Raw genomic sequence first — 20,471 nt, 5'->3', positions numbered from 1 at the left:
ACAATTTTTTTGTTTTGTTTAAAGGAACAATGTTTTGAAGTTTAAATCGTTAATCACTATTCATTAGTTGGTAAGTACTTTTTAAAATAAAAATATTTGAAAATAAGCACCTTTTCATTTCAAAAGAATTACAAGTACATATATCACAGGCTGTGCAGAGGCGCCTACACTATATTGACTTTGACAATGGGGGACCTCAGAGGCACAAAAGTTGACGCCCGCTGTTACATACCACGCAATGATAAAAGTGTTTAAATGCTGCTACACCGTTTATACCATATTAGATATATTTAGATATAGTTTGGTGATAGAGCGTTCTGTGTGGGTGCACCATCACTCTGGAACAAACTTCCTCATGCCATCCGCTCTGCACCTACCCTGGCAACTTTCAAAGAACAGCTTAAAACACACCTCTTCGCTGAGGCATATGGGCTATAGCTGCCCTGGTTTTACTCCCCTTTATTACCCCCCCCCCCCCCCCCTCTTTGCTGTTTGTTAAGCGTCCTTGGGCTTTGTGAAAGGCGCTATATAAATTAAAGTTATTATTATTATTATTATTATTATGGGGCTATCAGAGGGCAAGACTGTTACACTATTTTTATTCACTTGTTTTTTTTAATGAATGCAGTACTTTTAATTTTGAAAGTATTTAAATAACTAGAGTATTCAATACTAGACACTATTGTAATGGTTATTCAATATATATAATCATTGTTGCATTGAATTTCCATCAAACACTACTATATCGTGATGTCTACTGTTACTGTTATACAATTACCTATAATATGTATATACGATTTTCTGTCATATACCAGTGGCCTGATTTAACATTGATGTAATCTTAGTCCAATCATTTGAAGCCAAGCATATAAATGGGATTAAATCAGAATAAAATTTAAATCTGAAACTCTTATCTAAGTAAAAAAAAATCTTGAGCTACCCATGACTGATTTCATCTCACATGCTTGCGGTTCTGTTCACTCTAAATGTACACAATTTACATTCCACACAACGAGCTGAACTCACCCTATGTGAATGGAGAATGATAAAAACACCTGCTTTTTATATAAAACAGACATATAACTTCTTACTATCTACGCCTTACGTTGTCAAAGCTATCATAGATACCCCAAGACTTTCGAAACTGACAGAGGCAGCCAATACTGCAGGCAACTATTGTGTACCAAATTGTACAGTGAGTGGGAGAGAAGAATGTCAACACTGGGGGATGGAAAAGGTTATTTATATATATATATAAAAAAAGAAAGAAAATATCAATAGAAAACTGACTCCCCTAAAACTGGGGGAGGAGAGGAAAGCACTGCGGCTATAAGTGGAGATTTGCTTCTGGACGTGCTTTTTTTCCCCCCAGCTGTAAATGCCCCTCTTCAGGGGCCTCACTGTAGCAAGTCTGGCTCTTGAAATTGAGGAAAGGGGAGATGAGAAGCAAGGAAAGGGGGAGGGTTCCAGGAGTACAGTACTTTACAGTCTTTGTCGGCCACAAACACACAGCCCAGCTCAGGAATAACAACATATATAAGCAGTATGTCATTCACAAGTGAGAGCAAGGTTGTTGTGCACAAGTATAGAATAAAGTAATATATGATAACAACAAACAGACACTATTAAAAGAAGTTGTACTATTGTACAATATATACTATTATACTATTTTAATACATTTATTAAAAATTAAGATTATTAACCATTCTAAAAATAGAAGTTTCCTATTTGACGGCCTAGTTGGCTGTATGGCGATCCACTAGATAGAGGAACAAATAGGAAATAGTAGATTAAAAGCAAGTTTAAAAACACATATTGAGATGCATAGAGAGAAATTGTTTTTGAAACTAATACTAGTCTTACATTTTGTTAACCATCTCTCACATACCCTCCAGCCACTGAAGTAATGAGATTTAAATCTCTGACTTTTAATTTTCTACATCAGCACCAAGAAAACTTACTGTTAAGCCACTATGGGACTAAAAATGTGAATGTACTATCATGCTATCTTTAAAACTTTAACTTAAGCAAAAGAACACAACAGAGAATAATATAGAAACTTACAGTACAAAGTGATAAGCAAACCTTTTCAGTTTCAACTCTGCAGTACTGAATGTTGAGAAGGGTAACGTTGTGATAAAGTGTTTTTAAGCTCTATGTTGAAACTGGTGTGCTGTATTATAATATAGCACGGTCTTTAGGAGCACTACCTATATCTGAAAGGAAACACCCATGGCCTTAAACTTCTCTCCACATTACAATGATCAACAAAGCCTCTTTACTAACCAAGCTCCTCTGGCAATTCCATTTTTCCAACCTTATTGTAATTATTTATATACCATGACATTTCAAGTACAAACCAATTCCACGACCAACTAATACAGATGGATGCCTGTATTTAAGACCTTCGTGCATGTTTGGCCCTTTGAATGTGTTGCTGTTCATATGACATAGCCATGAAAAGACAGCATTACTTAAACAATATTCTTTTAAGACACACAGGGCTCACTATCAGGACTGCCTGAGGCCAGTGTGAGAGAGTTTCGGGTCAGCTGCATTGTCACTATGGTATTAAGATGCGTTTTGGTCAATCGGATCACAAGTGGACGACGCTAAATACAGGTGTAAATGTGGTCTAAAATGTAGTCGAAAACCCATTTGACCTGATTGCTTTTGTAGTGTAAATGCTCACGTGGTCAAATGTGTTCGAACAGCAGCAAAAGACCACCTACTCTCCACCTACTGTCCTAAAGTGTAAAAATGATGGGAAGCGCGCTAGCCAGACAGGATTTAAACTTTGTCGGTTGAATACCCAAGTTTGGTTCGAAGACGAAAAACGCACCAAGCACAATGTTCTCTCACCATCTCTGATTTCTAACATGCACTCACAGAGTTCAGCGTGGTCTTGCAGCTATCAGAACGTAAATGAAAGCTGCTGCTCTCCGTACATGTTTATGTCATCTTCGGATGCGTTCATATCTAAATTGCGCAAGCTTATTTTGTCCATTAGATTGAAAGATCTGAAAAAAACACATATCTACTCGCCCATAGACCCTCCCCTCGAAGAAATCAGGACAGAACTGGTTGAAAGTGGACAAAAGTGACGGATTAAAACACAAGGTGTAAACGGGTACGTGTCTCCCTCGTCTACCTGTGATCCGATCGACCAAGACGCATCTTAATACCAGGTACCAGGTAAACAGAGCCTATGTCACACTATGTCATATACACGTATGTTTAGGTCTTACAAATTTAAAAGTTTGGTTTCTGTGGCAAAATTAATATTGTCGTAGCAAATTGTGCTGATATAAATATGTCAACAGGCTAATCTTATCAAGCTGGCTAACAAAGATGAGTTGTTGTTTTTTTAGCAAGAATGAATGTGGTAAATCCAACATTGCAAGAATGATAGTCTTGGAAGCATTAGTTTGGGTTGAAAATTATAAACAAGTCTGTATTGTCACACCGCATGCAGTGTAAAAAGTTATCAAATATTATAATAATTATATTATATATAAAACAATTCTAAAAAAAATATTTATGTGTATTATATTTAAGTGTAAAAAGCCAAGCTTTTTGAACACAACTGATGGGGAATCAATCTGAGGAACATAATATTTTTGGAAACTGTTTTCGAACTAATAAATGATGTTTCTCTTAAACTTTGAACAATATGAGGAATTAATTCACTTCAAATGCTAGCGGCACAGCAGTGCACACTGAAATTCCAACAGGCAGGGGATGAATGGCTATCGCCACTGTGTGACAATCGCATTTATTTTGATGTGACTTTGTGAGCTATTGAACAAAGGCTGTTCACTTTTTAGCCTCCCAAGTCCAGAGAATAGAGGATGCATTTAGTTTGCGATTGTGCTGGGTCCATTAAAGAATCTGGTAATTAGCAATGCAGCAGAGGTCAGGCATGCTAAAAGAGTTTTAATGCAAGTGCCTTATTGTTAAAATCTTTTTAAAGGCTTCTCTTTATTTGTTCACTTCCAAGTTGCTCAAAATGATTTTAGTCTTAAATCTGTAATTTCCTTAAGATTGCAAAGTAATCGTCAAAAGCTGAAGTGTAAAAGTCTGCCTGTTTCAGTCTGTGCAGCCTTGACTCAGAGTACGAGCGAGAGCTGGCAGCGCACTAATCACACGCGGTTCGTGGGTTCACTCGGTTCATTCATATTTGCATACCCTTAAAAAGACACACACAGCATTTCCGTTTCAACACAAGCCACAACTGCCGCCAGTTTTACGTGTTTACGGTGCCGACCCAAATCTGACAGATGGAAAAAAGCATTTGTTCTTTGTTTTCAAGCTCAAAAGCAAAACTTCCCTTTTATATAACTCTTAAAGCATTAGTCTGAGCTAAAACATGCTACGTCTCTCTGCAACCCGACTATAAATAACCACGAAAAACCACTGTCAGATCACAGTACTATTAAAAACCAAGTATACGTGCACAAAGCCAAAGATATGCCCTATGCACAACATCCTGCAAGAGGTAGTAAAACAGGAAATACATTCAGCTATCTGCAATCCCACTGTGATAACATACAGGCTAGAAAAACAACCTTTTTAAGCAAACTATTTTGTCTTGTACTTGCAATGTTTTTAGCCCGGTCCGGCACTCTGGGTTTAAAGAGAAGGGTTTCCTTTAAGCTACCCGGGGCAGATGGTCCGTAACAAGTCTCCTGGAAATACCTGAAGTCAGCATATTCCTCCTCCAGCAAGTCTACTCAGACATGCACACTGTCCCCTGCGCTATCAACAACAAACAAGCCAGCCGACCTACCCATACACGCCTGCACTCGGCACTTTAAATCCAACGTGTGAGTCGCTTTTTTTCTTGCCCCACTCTTGGCTCAGTGGAGACCGCTTCAAAAAAAACAAAAAAAAAGAGGAAAAAAATCCCAGAAAGCATGAACATTTCTTTGTCTGGGAATTCAGGGTCAGGTGGTTCCCAACAGGAATTCTGGTTGGCTAGAGAGGACTTGCAGAATTTTGGCTGCTGTCCAGGAGGCTGTCTTGCAAGCAGCGCTGGAAATTCGCTGTAAACCTCATCTTCACCCGTATATCCATAGTACGGAGTTCATTTCCACTGCAGAGAGAGTAGTGAGGGGAGAGGGGGAGGAGTGAAGGGAACTGGATGGGGGTGGGAAAGAGGAATCTACTGTAGCGTTGGGTACTTATTAAAAAAAAGAGAGAGAGACATGATCCCCCTGGCTCAAAGAAAGTGAAAGCTTGGTTTTATACCCCCCTCTTCTACGCTAACAAAGCTCTGCTGACTGTATGCGGCTCAGGCCTCGTAGGCAGAGGAAGGAAACATGTCAAGGCCCCTTTCAAAAGGGTTTCCTGCTGCATTGTTGAGTCCGATGAAAAGCGCTTCGAGACAACATGACTGTATAGACCTTTATAGAGCAAACATAGCTATGACATGTTACGATCTGCGCTCATCCACAATGTGCCTATTCAGAGAAAAAGAAAATTCCCAGGCTCCTGACGGAGGATTCCAGCTCTCCCCGTGAAGAATGCGAAACGCCCATCTCTCTGGAATTTTACAACGTCCACTCACGAGACAACTGTGTGTCCGGCTAATTTGGTCGTATTTCTGGGATCTCTGACACTTTTATGGCTTATCCTCAAACAGAGTGTGGAGAGGGGCAGAGAAAAGAAGAAGGCGGGGGGAGCTCGATGTCGATTGGTTGGCCTCCTTTAGTTACCGAGGAAAAAGAGCGTTATGTAACAGAGCAGTTCTCACAATATAGCACAGTGCCATTAGGAAAACTGTCAACAACCTGCACCTGTAATGGTACTTGAGCGTCGCGATAGTGGTGGGTAATAACTGAAGGCTAAATTACTGATCAGTGTTTCCCAACCTTTTTTGTACCCACACACCCCTCAGTAAAGGCATGTTCATATTAAGAACGCTAACTATAACAATAACTATAACCATAAAAAAAAAAAGTCCACAGGAAAGACACAGGGGATCAATATAGTTGGGTGTTTCAAGACATTTTTTTCCAGTTGATGAACCCTAAAAACCTTTGACAGCCAATCAGAATCCACCTGGCTTTAAAAAGCTTGAGCATTTAAAGCAGGAGATGTTTATAATAAACAGAACGCTATCATCTGTTGGTGTAGATGCCAATATAGTTATCTTTCCAGTTATCGTTCATGGTGTGAATGGACCTTAAGGCTCCAAAACCAAAGGCTTCAGAAAACCTGTTTTGGTCCCACTAGTGGAGCAAACAAATCAATCAAGACACATCTCAACAATTTCAGCCCTGCACGTGGTTGTAACGTGTATACAGATTCACCATGGCATAAGACAACTGATCTAAAAAATTATAATAATTATGATATAACCATTGATTTTCTTACTGAAAAGGCGCTTTACATATGGAAGGGGGGAATCTCCTCAACCACCACCAATGTGCAGCATCCACCTGGATGATGCGACGGCAGCCATACTGCGCCAGAACACGCACAGAACAGAGGAGACGGAGTAATGAAGCCAATCAGTATATATTAGGGTTCGTTTTGAAGGCCATGATGATGGACACAGGCCAATGAACAAATTTGGCCAGGATGCGGGGGTTACAAAACGACTCTTTTTTCGACAGGACATCCTGGGATTTTTAATGACCACAGAGAGTCAGGACCTCGGTTTAACGTCTCATCCGAAGGATGGTGCTCTTTGACAGTATAGTGTCCCCGTCACTATACTGGGCTGTTAGGACCCACACAGACAACAGAGTAAGCACCCCCTGCTGGCCTCACTAACACCTCTTCCAGGAGCAACCTAGTTTTCCCAGGAGGTCTCTCATCCAGGTACTGTCCAGGCTCAACCCTGCTTAGCTTCAGTGGGGAACCAGTCTTGAGCTACAGGGTGATATAGCTGCCGGCACTACAGTCAGTAAAGTAGATCAATAAATGTTACAATACAACAGTACAGTGTCCTAACTGGGGGCGTTCTTAGGGGCTGTGTAACTGTTGCAACCGCACCAGGCCCAGCCCTTAAAGGGGGCCCCACATCCTCTACTCACACTAGGCCCCGCACCATAGTTTTAGGTTATGTCAATGGGAAGCTAAACTGAAAATACAGGAAATATGCATGCACAATTAAATATTTGATATTTAATACAGATAAAAAAAAATTTAATCCCTTACATCAGCCAATAATCAAACTGAAAGAAAACAAAAAAACACTTATCTGTAAATCAGACTGTTTTAAACTCACTCATTAGGGCTGTCATTACTTATAGGCAGCCTCTGATTGTTCACTGCAATCATAACGGACAAGTCTGTGGTTGCTCACAAAGAGGAAACCAGGAAACTGTGAGGAGCAGCCAGATGTCTCATGAAATAAATGGTACCTTCATGTGATATCAAATGACTCATCAAATACACTTGGCTTTCGCAGAGTTTATTCGGCACGCTGTCGCCCTGGCAAACGTTCCTGCTATAATAGAAATGCTGAAAGGCTCCCTATCGCTCTTCCTCTGGGACAGTGGTGAGCAATGGTACTCACCTCCAACTTCCACTTTGCCAGCAACTCCTCCCTGGTCCTCTTGCTAATGTAATAAGGGTCACCGGCCTGGAAGGTTACTCTGGGCATGGGTCTTTGACGGAGGCTGACTTCCCAGCCCACACCCCCACGGAGCCTCCCGCGAGCTCCCTGTTTAAAGGGACAAAAGCAAAAAAAAAAGGAAAAGAAAAAATTAACGACTTTGTCTCTCTCTCTTTTAGTGTGCTTATCTATCTGTGCGATCCTTAATAAAGGTAGGAAGAAGGCGGTTAGTCTGCGAATGATTTTGGAGCGTTTTGCGAATGGGCTGGTGGGGGACTGGCAAACTTGGGAACTCATCGTTGCAGAGAGGGTTCTAGCGGCCCGACAGATAGATTCCCCCTCTAACCTCCAATCTGGACACGACCAGTGGAGAACAGGGACCCTCGTTTCAAGCAGAGGACCAAGTGTATTTGATAGTTCACCATTAGTGTACCATTTCTTTCATAATCAAATGGCTGAAAAAACAGGATCCATGGTAATGGTCCTTCCTAAGATTTTTCTTCTGAGATCTTCAGCGATTAACGGAAAAGGTCGAATTTTCAGACAGAGACACGCAAACGTACACACATATATCACACACAGGCACACAACAGGAAGACAGTGTTACCTCATTCTTTGCAGAGTCCCCACCCTCGTCTTCCTTGTGCTCCACGTCTAGAGGGAAACAGCCACAAGAACAAGCGATTACCTGAAATGTTTCTGACAGTCCGGATTTGTCGCAATGGAAATCTGTCTTCATCAATCTGCAGTATGAGACCTCAATGATATTTTTGCATCAACAGAAAGTTTCACAAGGATTTTATGTAGAAGAGCAAGCATGAAATTGCCAAAATAAACTATTCTCATTTGTGTGCAAAGTTATTGACTTGATAAAGAGTAGCCTATAGCTGAAAAGCAAAAAGAAGCAGAAAGAAGGACCATTTTAGCTTGAGGGCTTTGTGTTACTGAATAAAAGTCCTTTGAGAACTTTAGAAACTGAGTATTAATGTCAGTCAATCACTATCAAAAAGACCTATTGGGTTACTAAATGTGTACTGTGAAAAATGCCACAGGGCGATATGCAATTACACATAGTATGATGGTTTCTTTTTGTGAGGCACCAAAATATTACCATTTGAAAAATACCACTGAGATCTATAATGCATATGTGACTGCATATGTAATGGATATGTGAGCTGTACAATCTCTCTTATGATTGGCTGGACTGTAAGCATAAAATCTGATTGACTGATTAAAGAGGAAATGGTTTAAAATGCATTAGTGATTTAAAATCTGTCAGAAACATCTATGGTAACAAAAGTGTGAAAAATCAATATGTAAATACAAAAACAATGTTGTGAACACAGTATTTGTGTATTATGAATTGTGCTTTGCATGTCAGATTTTTGAATGAGACTTTGGTTATAACTCTGTGAATCATATTATTTGAATGATTGTGAAGCTATTCTGGTTCCAATCTCAACACAACAGCTTTACTTTTCTCTAGCTTTAATTTTAAAATCTCCTCCTCACCCCATAAGTCATTTCAAAATGTTCCCCTTAAAATGTTAAAGAAAATAAAAATCCACCAAGTGTCAGTTCAGAGTAAATATTGTATAAAATAAGTGCTCATTCGTATGTTATTGTATCGGCCACACTGCTCTAGACATTAGTATCGAAATGAGCCATTGAAAATACCATATCACTCGACCACTGCTTTTTATATCAATAAACTCTTTCATTATTTTCAGTATTTCCAAAAGGTTAAAATAGCTTCATTTTTGTAATGGTCAGCACTTTCATAGACTCCTAACAACAAAAGAAATTTTAATTATACTCTTACACACAAACTTAATTATTGCAAACTGTCAAAGTCAATCAAAACATGCAGGATATGACGTGACGTCAACATTGAAACTAGCCAACAATGACTTTGACTCATTATCATAGCGGTTTTGACATCTCTGAAATTCACTCTGTTTTTGCTGCGGGAGAGCCCCCATGCAACCAACACAATAAACTATGTTTATAATTTTAGACTTTGTACTCACAGTAGGCTATATAGAAGTTTTCAGTTTTTATATTATTAGTGATGGTGTTTTAATTAGCATGTCATGCTTTAGCTGTCTGTCTGAAATATTGCATCATACACAAATGATATAGCCCTACACATTTAGATGCACAACTTTCGACACTGTGTTGTGTATTCCTATAGTTCAAATAGTAGAAAAACAGTGCCAAGGACATGGGTTTGATTCTGAAACAATGCATGAATTGGTGAAATGTCAGATGTGTCTCATTGTGTCTTTGATGGCAGTGGCAGAAATATTGTGTTTTTCAGATGGCGTATCAAGTTAAAAATATCCCAATTCATTTCATTGTGCTCCCATTTAGCTGCTTTTGAACACCGCCAAGAAACATAAAAAATCTGCAGATTCAATCAGGGCCTAATAATGATTCATAGTATAACAAACTAGTCTGTTTGAACAGTAAAGCATTACCTTTGCAGTCAATAAAAAATAATTAGTAACAGCCTACTATTTTTGGAATAACTTCCCCAACACTATCATACTTTCTTCTTATGCTGTTCATCTTCTGCAAATTCCACAGAGCCACAATGAATCCTCCCAAAATTCTCCTTTTTTGCCCTAGCATTGATTTATACTCTTGATGTCTCCACAAACAAAAGGATGTAGTTCATGCCTAAACAGCTTTGTCTTGGCTGGGTTCAGCAGGTTAGGTCGAGGTTAGCCAGAGGCTACGATTACCAGTGACCTGAAACACTAGCAGGGCTATCATGATGATTCATGATTCAGGAGTACTGAAACTCCCTTCTAACTAGGGTTTGAGAAAGACAATATTACTGAGAGCTCAACAAAGCTTTCTAAATGCACACCCACAATTCCAATACAGCATCAATAAAACATGGCCCCTAAAAAGCCTTTGGAAGATTCATTCCCATTCAAGTAAAAAACCAGCTACAAAACAAATTCACTGATTTACTGTAGTGTTGTATAGAGAATCTGACAGAAAGGTATATTTCAGCAAACCTTTCCTTTTTGCTTGAAGCTCAACTTTAGCATGATATTCAGGTCAAAAGTAACGTTTACCATTAAGAACTTTCTCATATCAAAGGGCTAGTGAGCTGTTCTCCTTCTGAGAGGAGAAAAAGATGAGCTCTCAACTCTGCAAGTTACATAATAAATATGAGCAATTAAGGACAGATGTTCATTTGCTAAATGTCAATTCATAAACTTTGTCACTGCAAACTGCAAGAACACGTCGCAAGCAACGCCAAGATCATGGGTTTGATTCTGAGGGAATGCATGAATTAGTGAAAGTGGCTTTAAATCTAAATCACTATTAAATTAAATTGTATGTGCATTTCAGCAACAAAAAAAGGAAATAAAATAAAATAATCTCTCTGAAATGTTGCACGTATAAAGCCATGCACATATAGATAGACATCTTTAACCGCTGAGTTGTGTTTTACACTGTTTATATTTAAGGTGGCAGAAGTACTGTGTTTTCCACATACTCACACTTATTACTTTTTTTGCAATAAAGGCTTGTTCACACCAAGCCGAATGTTCAGTGCAAACAATTTGGTGCAATAAACATCTGAATTTGAATCTACATCTGTTAATTCCATACTGCATTATGAAAGCACTTTTCTGATATATGCCAAAAGCAACAAGGCATTAAAGAGCCTTAAATGATAAGTGCATGAAAGAGTCCTAAATACCTCATTTTGATAATCATTAAAGGAATAGTTTACTTAAAAATTCTGTCATCATTTACTCACCCTCAAGTTGTTTCAAACCTGCTGAACACAAAAGAAGATAATTTGAAGAATGTCGGTAACCAAACTGTGGATGGACCCCATTGACTTCCATAGTAGGGAAAAAATACTATGGAAGTCAATGGAGTCCATTAACTGTCTGGCTAAGTGAACTATTCCTTCAAGTATGGCCAAATGAACAGGGCAACTTCGTATAAATAGATATGTGGGATTTAGACCAGGCTTACAGGCAATCTGTAACGGCATATTAATAATGTCTCTATACTGACATGAAGCCAAAAGAAGTAGACAGAACCCATTTTAATAACCCACTAGCCTAAAGAGGATCTGTTTGAAGTCTATCAAAGCTCCATCACCCAGCCACATCACAACACTTGAGCGTCGAGAGGCCATGGGCAAAACCCGAGAGCTTGTTTTCTTCACAAGAGCCATCAAAAGCCTGCCAGTGAAGTACCACACACACCCAGCCAAAACAAAAGGCCTCGACCCTCGAGTCCTCTTCACATTTACATCATGTGCAAATACTCTCTCGCTGCATCTTTCTTTCTCTTCCTCTTTTCTCTGTCGCTCGACAGGAATAAGCAACCCGTCGGTGCGGTGAGGAAGGGGTTCATTCCGCCGAGACTGCCAAGGTCAATGGGTTTGTGAGCGTGGTTGGCACGCTGTGCCCATTGAGCCTCCAGCATGCCAGTTTGTGTACATGCCAGCCTACGTGTTAAGAGCATTCAGTTCCATGTCGCTGGACTGAAGTCCATCCTGCGTCCTCTAGGTAAAAGGTATAAAAAGCGACACAGGTACCGGCAGATTTGCCAATTCTCTGTCAAAGCAAGATGGTTCTTTTTGACTCTAAGGAGTTCATGAATCAATAAAATCTTTGGTGGGATTGAATGGATGAATGACAAAGGTGTATAGGTGTGATTATCTTTTAGCGATTGTATTGTATAATATTGATTAGCATCAGTGTTGAGTTAATGAAGTCTGGCAAATCGAGGTCGTGATTTTAAGACAGCTTTGTTGTTAGTATCTTGTACTGAGCTCGGCAAAACAGATCGGCATTATGCAGAAACTGTCTTCAACACATTGATCAGAAACCCAAGAGCTGCCCTCTTTATTAGAGATGACCTGGACGACTGGCCATCAATCGGCTTTAAACACATGATCGGCAACCAGATGTTTTTTTGTTTAATTTTGGCCCGTCTCTATTCTGGACTTGAACACAAACTGCATTGCAATAATTTCCCAAAATGCAAGTAGTGTGGAAATATTACGATGATAACACAGGCCAGAGACTGGGAGAAAATACTGAACATGGCACAGCAAGCTCAGTGTTCGCGAATCGCGATGCTCGAAATATTGGAAGCAAAATATAAATATTAAATTGAGGATGCAGGTATCTCTGAAGGTAACTAACTGTCTTCAGAAAAGTTTTGATGGCATTTTCTTTTCCTCTTATATCTCTGTATAATGCCTATTAAAGTGTTTTATAAGCACAGCACTGCTTTGTGTACAGCGGTAACCAATGCTATTTCGCTGCTGTTCCACAAGCGCCACCTACTGTCAGAGAGTGAATTCGCTTTTTTATTTAGTCCGTCTGCTGTTTTTGTTTTGTGCAGGTATGATTTATGTAGCATAATATCACTAAGCTAGAGTCAGACAATTCTATTTTTGCTTTAAATTGAAATTATACAATCTAATTCAAATCAAAAACAACTGCTCATGATAAATGTGTGTAGCATTTTTGTTTGGATCATGATTAAAATGCAGTGGTTGCCACTAAAATTAAAATGGCTACAGATATTTTTGTTTAAGCCTGTTATAGAGTAAATAAACAACAAATAAATTTGCTTAAAGAAAAACAAAATCGCATTTGCTTGTAAAAAAAAAAAATCAGCAATCGGAATCTGCCATGAAAAATCATGATTGGTGCATCACTATTCTTTATGCCTGTAAAACTGAACAAGTGCGTCCCAACAATCAATATTGTAGGACAGGAACACTAGATGGTTCCTTACAAGTTAAGTTCTCTTTAAATTGTTAAAGGCATAATTCACTCAAAAAAGAAAAATAATTTACTCTACCAATTATCACCAATCTTATATTTACTTATATTTATAAATCTCATTTGTGGTCATTGCTATAGCCAGTTATCCTGCATTCCACTAACATTAAGGCATCCAAAAGCGCTAGGTATCAATGCACATTTCTCAATTTGTTTCAATTCTGATTCACTGGTTCCTGACTGATTCACTTCAGGTCCATTTGGGTATATTACAGTTGAAATGTCTATTTTAGTTACTCGTCAAAGAAACTCTAATTTTTGCATTGACAACTCTCTTATTACTGACTCTGTCTCTTAATCAGAAGATTCAAAAGTTTCCCAAACAGTACAGTCAAAACAACCCTCCAAACACTAAATACTTTCTTTATCCCATATGGTAGCAGTCTTTCCCAAAAGTTTCCCCCTTTTCTAAAAATCTTGGTATTTTGGCCGAAGATTGACCACACTATGGTCCGACGATCCTAGAGGGGCAGAGAAGGCACCTTTAACATAGCCAGAACTCTTCTCCAATACTCTTGAACTGCCACATGAACAGTTGGAAAACAGTGTGAAATGACAATTGGGACACCCACGGGACAGGCCACGAGTCCGCAAGTCCATATCAAGTGTGTCATGTGTGGCCGAAAAAACCCTTAACATACTGATTCAGTCAGTGTAAATGCACCTTTATAGCACTGTTAGCAGTGCTGACAAACAACAAGCTTTGATTATTTGATATGTGACGCTTTACTGGATTTACAAAGTATTATAAATGGAGTCTCTAGACTTTATAGCATTTTACATAGGCCTACAAGTTGGCGTCTCTCATCATAAAGTGGGTTAAGGGAGACTGATGTAGGATCAGTGTGTAAGTGCCCTGGGCATTGTGCCATTCACCTGGCATGGCCCCCACTGAGAGAGTGGCCACAACACAGACCTGCTGTCTCTCTGTGCACTGCACACAATCAAGGCAGGCTGCCAGGACGGAGACGGCACTGTCTACCCAGCCTTCACTTACTGCTCTCATCAAGGTCAATGCCTGACCCCAAAGTATGGAAAGAGAGAGAGAGCGAGAGAGAGAGAGAGAGAGATCTGATAATTGGCATCGCCATCAAACTAGAGCACGATATTCAGGAGTATCGCTGCACCACCACTGATGAACCTGCAGTGCCACGTCAAAAAATACATATTTTAGCCAAGCTATGAGCTTGGGAAATGTGATAAAAATGGAAAAAAAATGCTGTGCAATAATAAATAGACAACTAGTAGTGAACTTAATTTGTGTTGTCTTACAGGCAGGGACACACCAAACCGACGGCAAAGAAAGCTGACTGTGTTGTCGCCTCGCGTCGCAAAAAAAGCTGTGTTTGAACACACCGAAAGGACAACCGCCCACTGTCAACTAGCACACGCGTTCTGCGCTGCATGTAAGGAGATATCTGTCTATTTCTGCAGATAAATTTGTCAATATTCGTCATTCAAATGCTGCAGGCTGCACACACCGTAATCAAAGCAGCGTGTGCTTACCGTTTTTTAATATCAGTTATGCTGATCACTTTCTTTATTCCACTTGACTCATGTTAATATTAAAATATTCGCCCAGGAACACTTGGGTAAGATGACGTAAATTTAGAACAGCCTTTCTGTCTGTGCCGTCTTGACTTCTTTGTGCGCTGTTTTGCTACTATTCTCGTGCACTGACTTGTTCTCTAAACTGAACAACAAATCAGAGTTCTCTCTCTCGCCGACCGCCCAACGCCGTTTCTACATGTTGAATCGGCCCAAAAAAAACAACGCCATCCGACTAAAGCCAAAGGTGCGGAACACGCAGCCCGACGGACTTGGCTTGGTGTGTCCCAACAAAAAATACAGCACTACAATTCAATTCCCAAACAAATCACTTGATTTGTGCCATTTAACATGAACACGTGTATTCATTACACATGAAATTAATGCTTAAGTTCAGGATAATGCAGAAAGAGCCATTCTGTACTGTAATGTCAATGTGTCATGCAAAGAAAAAGGGACTAATTCAAATGATAGTTTTACATAGCCAGATCTACATAGTCTATACTCTCAAATATAATTTTTAATCAAACTACCATAACAGTGTATTTTTAATAACTTCATCTGTCGACATGATGCCAGTGAATTGCAGAGCTTGTGCAAACACATCCACATTCGCTATGATCAGATGCTTTCTTGCTGCTGTTTTCTCACTGCTGTCATTTTTGTTGTGTGTTTATTTTGTTATTGAGAGGAAAGCGTGCCGCACATTTTACCCTATTCATCTATCAGTCGCTCTTTTAGAAGTGTGGATGGCGTCTGGATGTTGTTAACTAACAGTATATCTCTACAAATGTATTTCAAAGTTCTTTTTACTTCTAAGCAAAGGAAAATAATTTTGCCGTAAGTATATCAAGACCTTGCATGAGCAATAAGTTGCTTGCTGCAGTTCACTTAATGGCCACTGGTGTCGCTAATAACAAGGGTTTCTGAATTTTACGAATAGAATAACACTTGCTTATGTATTTATTAATTTATTATATAAAAAATGTTCAAAGTTACATGGGTGAGTGAAGTTCTAGATGTTCTGACTGTTCTGTGATATTAAAACAACAGTTCAATAAATAAAATAAAACCATGCGAATATAGTGAAACTTAAATTGGTGTGATTACTGACTGGTTGCTCATATGACTAAAAGTGTAAAGTGTAAAGATAAACATTCAGAATAGATTTGTGGTGATAAATGGTGTTAAAAAAACTAATTCAAACAAAATAAACAGAGAAATTCACAGATGGTCCTCGCACTAAAAATGTCCTAAATATGCTGGAAAAAAAAGGATATTTGACAGGGGTAGTTGGTGCCCCCATTGAAAAAACAAAATCCTATAAGAAACGCTGCTGGAGAGAGACTCTAGCCAAATTGCTTCTGTACACACAGTGTGGGAGGCTGATGTCTTTTGTATGCAAATTAAATTTTTGGGAGCGTAATTACACTGATTTTCATATTAATGCACTCATTTAACAATAATTATTTGTCCTTCAAGTCAATGGTAGCTGCAAAGCCTCCAAAACCATTTTAAAATACTACTTGTTTTGTGACTAAATATTGCATTTTTTATTATTTTTATTATGATGACAAGTTCTTGGCCTTGGGCCCACAAATGGCTCAGTAAGCAGACAGCTGTGAAACTAAGGAAGGTTGAGCATAACTCACATTTAGTGGGCCGCTCCAGTTTCCGTCTCCCTCGTTTCTTGCGAGGCAGAGTTGGCAGTGTCTCCTCTTCGTACTTCTCCGAGTCCTGGCTGGCGACAAATCCGTTCTCCAGGGATGGGCTCAGGCTTGAATCAGAGGAGGACTCAGCCCGACAGCCCGACTGGCGTGGGAGCCCGTTTTCCGCGGCATTCTTGTCCAGCGTGGGGTGGCGACCATCACACGATTTGTTCTCATGCCTCTCTACATCTCCATTCTGAGACTGCAAAGACGACTGGAGCTCCACCCCTTTGTGCTGCTTAGCCACGCCCACCCGCTGATTCACTGGCCCGTGTGAACACTCCACCTGCAGCACAAAATTACATAAGACTATCATGCATTGCTAGCCTATTATTAATCAGAAGCTCCAATAAGAAGCTCCTTACGGCACAATAGATTCAATATTTTAATTATATTTGCCCTCTCGCACACAACAAACCAAATTTACCAAAAGCAATCCTCTTTTCATGATATATAAAAACTATATTATTAATATATTATTATATTATATATATACCAGAAGGGGAAAATAAATAAATATAAACTCAAGTCAAATAGTCAGATCTTCTTTAGCAACCACTCTGGCGTATCAAGCAAATAGTAATGAATTTGACTCGTTCTAAATGTGTAACTTGAGTAACGAAACTAAGTGTTTTTAGCTGATTCATGTTATTGTCGTGTAGCAGCGGGTTGTGCACATGACATTATCATATAAGAGGTTTGAATCTGACCTGGGTCATGTCTCTGTCCCATTCCCATCTCACTTACTTCCTTGTAAATCCTTTGCTATCGTGTAAATAAAGGCAAAAAGGCCCAAAATAAAAATAAAATACTTTAAAATGGTTATGAATCACATTATTCTAATTAAAGAGTAAGACCCAATTTGCAGTAAAAAGTCAAATCTTTAATTTGCAGTCTAGGCTCCATCTTTCATCTGCTCTATATGAGGCCATTTCCGATGTCCTTGCCTTGACATCTAAACTATCTATCTGAACCATCTAATCTAATCTGAAACAAAGACACGGAAGCTCTCTTCCTACACATTAAGTGTAATGGGAGTACAATGTTTCTATGCATCTGTCTACAAAGAAACACAAAATAGCACAATAACAAACTACTTCTACCATTACTGCAGCATGGGAGAGCAGAGATTTAAAGCTTCATAAACAACACAATTATCATAAAAGTTGCTCATATGTGACCCTGGATCACAAAACCAGTCACAAGGGTCAATTTTCTGAAATTGAGATTTATACATCATCTGAGAGATGAATAAATAAGCTTTCCATTGATGTATGTATTTGTTAGGATAGGACAATATTTGGCCGAGATACAACTATTTGAAAATCTGGAATCTGAGGGTGCAAAAAAATCGAAACATTGAGAAAATCACCTTTAAAGTTGTCCATGTTCGCGATTGCTGCATCCACTCACAATGATAATTTTTTTGATATATTTACGGTAGGAAATTTACAAAATATCTTCATAGAACTTGATCTTTACTTAATATTCAAATGATTTTGGCAAAAGAGAAAAATTAAAAAATTTTTGCTATTGCCACAAATATACCAGTGCGACTTGTGACTGGTTTTGTGGTCCAGGGTCACATATGATGACAAATTTCAAGTCCACAGATGTATTTGCTTTGTGTCTTCATGAAAAGTAATTATGTCTGATTCATGAATAAATCATTCTTTTGAGTCAGATATTTTCAATTAATCAGATTATCAATTTCATAAAACCGATCTGTTATATTTTCAGTTAACCTTTTAATTTTAGTCATTCTGGTGTGTGCTTTTGTAATTTTTTAATATTTCTACTTCAACTTATTTTTTAGTTGCCAAGACAACATTTCTAATTTTGAAGTTACGATTTTTAATAGTTTTATTTTAAATTAACAATAACACTGATGATTCACTCACAATCAGACTCATTTGATTCTCATTGACTCAATGATCTGGTCACAACAGTTAAAGCTCACTGGAAGGACAGATTTTAAGTGAGTAACGACTTAAATTTGGTGTGTTCCTCACATTAAGCTATCGTATAACTTCAAAAGACTTGGAATAAAGCACACGATTCATTTGAACCATTTTCATGATGCCATTTTGAAACTTTGAAGCTTCAATCCTCATTTACTGTAATTCCATTGAAAAGTACAACCAGCACATTCGTAAAAATTTCCGCTTTGTATCTGAAAAAAAGCTTTTGTTTTTTGAAAAAACTCCATTATTCACATATTTTTCTGTTTACTTAAAGTTTTGTGTCAGTGACATTACCATGTCATTTTGTGCACATCCCAGACACATTTCTCATATACACCACTGTTCAAAAGTTTTTTTATGTTTTTGAAAGAATTCTCTTATGATCACCAAGGCTCCACTTATTTGATCAAAAATACAGTAAAAACTGTAATATTGTGAAATTAAAATAACTTTTTTTAATTGTAATATACAGTACTTTTGAAATGTAATTTATTCCTGTGATGGCTTAGCCATTACTCCAGTCTTCAGTGTCACATGATCCTTCGGAAATCATTCTAATTTGTGCTCAAGAAACATTTCTTATTATTATCAATGTTGAAAACAGTTGTGCTGCTTAATATGTTTGTGGAAACCGTGATACGTTTTTTTAGGATTCTTCGAAACTTCAAAAGAACAGCATTTATTTTATAATTGAAATCTTTTGTAACATTATAAATGTTTTTGCTGTCTCTTTTGATCCATTTAATGCGTCCTTGCTAAATAGAATTCTTTAAAAAAAAAAATTAAACCTTACTGACCCCAAGCTTTAGAACGATAGTGTATGGATGGATGAAAATGCTGTCAAGTAACCTTAAATACACAAAGGCCCTGTGCTGTATGTCTATATATACTGTACAGCAAGCTATTAATCTACAACCTCGACATACATCATTTATTGGATTCAACCACCTGCTTAGCATGTCCGCGGAAAGCCAGACTGACACGAGAGGCTGGCGATACTAGAGACAAACAGACTGGGAGCCCATGGAGAGCTGAACCGCCAATCTGACAGTGGCATTTCTCTTTAGTGGAACAGCTGCCGCTTTGCCTCACTGCCTCGGCTGTCAAAGCCATTCTCATGAAAGAGAGATCGAGCTGTGATCTTACACAACACAACCGTTACTCTACTCCAGTGAAAGGAAAGACACAATCTCCCGAAGCAGCTGCTGGATTGTTGGATCTTGTGTTCGTTCTCAATCAGGAGTGATTGTGTCACTGTCTTGTGTCATGTGAATGATGACAGAAGGTTTAAAAACAGTCAAGTTGTTCAAGATCATACCTTTGATGTTCTAACCTGTCGTAGCAAGACTTTGGGTGGCTTTGGAAAACTTGACTAACAGTAGGGTTACAGCGACGTGCCGCCCACAAATCCTGGATTCGGAGTTTCTACAGTATATTCTTTCAGTTTACTTCATTTTTCATTTGACATTACAGAAGGGAGGTGGTATGGGAAGAATGTTATCCGTTCGTCTGAGGGGAGTCGGCTGGCGCTGTGAGAAAAACGTTTTTAAGACCCCCGAAGTCTCTTTACAAAAAAAGAATCCATTAGCGTCACTATGACTATTGCAGTTAAGATTTAAATGAGAATTAAATACAGCAGACATGAATAATCCCTCAAATCTTGTGGCTTGTTGTGGAGTGGTATATTATTATTTTTAAGTGATTTATGGACTAATTTGTGGACTTATGATTCTTGCCTGATGGAAATGGGGGGGGGGAAATTCCATAGGCATTAAGGGAGGGACCCGAAACATTCTAGAGACCAAAATATCATTAAGAGGCTCTTGGGATAGAAAGCAGGGCT

The 20,471-nt window shown here is 38.7% G+C and overlaps 1 protein-coding gene across 8 annotated transcripts in view; it reads right to left on the bottom strand.

Moving 5' to 3' along the window:
* The window catches only part of dnmt3ab (DNA (cytosine-5-)-methyltransferase 3 alpha b), a 49,984-nt gene that overhangs the window by 20,363 nt on the left and 9,150 nt on the right, over positions 1 to 20,471 (bottom strand). For 2 of the 8 annotated variants that reach the window (XM_082142487.1, XM_082142492.1), the window contains exons 4-6: positions 16,608 to 16,950; positions 8,175 to 8,221; positions 7,529 to 7,675 (exon numbers count right to left, since the gene is read on the bottom strand). In XM_082142487.1, coding sequence (XP_081998613.1) covers positions 7,529 to 7,675; positions 8,175 to 8,221; positions 16,608 to 16,950 — 537 coding nt within the window. Of the gene's footprint in view, positions 1 to 4,597; positions 7,014 to 7,528; positions 7,676 to 8,174; positions 8,222 to 16,607; positions 16,951 to 20,471 lie in introns of those variants that run through there. The other 6 variants (XM_082142485.1, XM_082142486.1, XM_082142488.1 and 3 more) reach the window with 5 other exon arrangements.

The sequence above is a fragment of the Leuciscus leuciscus genome (genome assembly GCF_965113295.1).
Source record: "Leuciscus leuciscus genome assembly, chromosome: 17".
Taxonomy (NCBI): Eukaryota; Metazoa; Chordata; class Actinopteri; order Cypriniformes; family Leuciscidae; genus Leuciscus; species Leuciscus leuciscus.
Note: the sequence above shows the minus strand (reverse complement) of the source record. Positions and strands in the feature narration are given on the sequence as shown.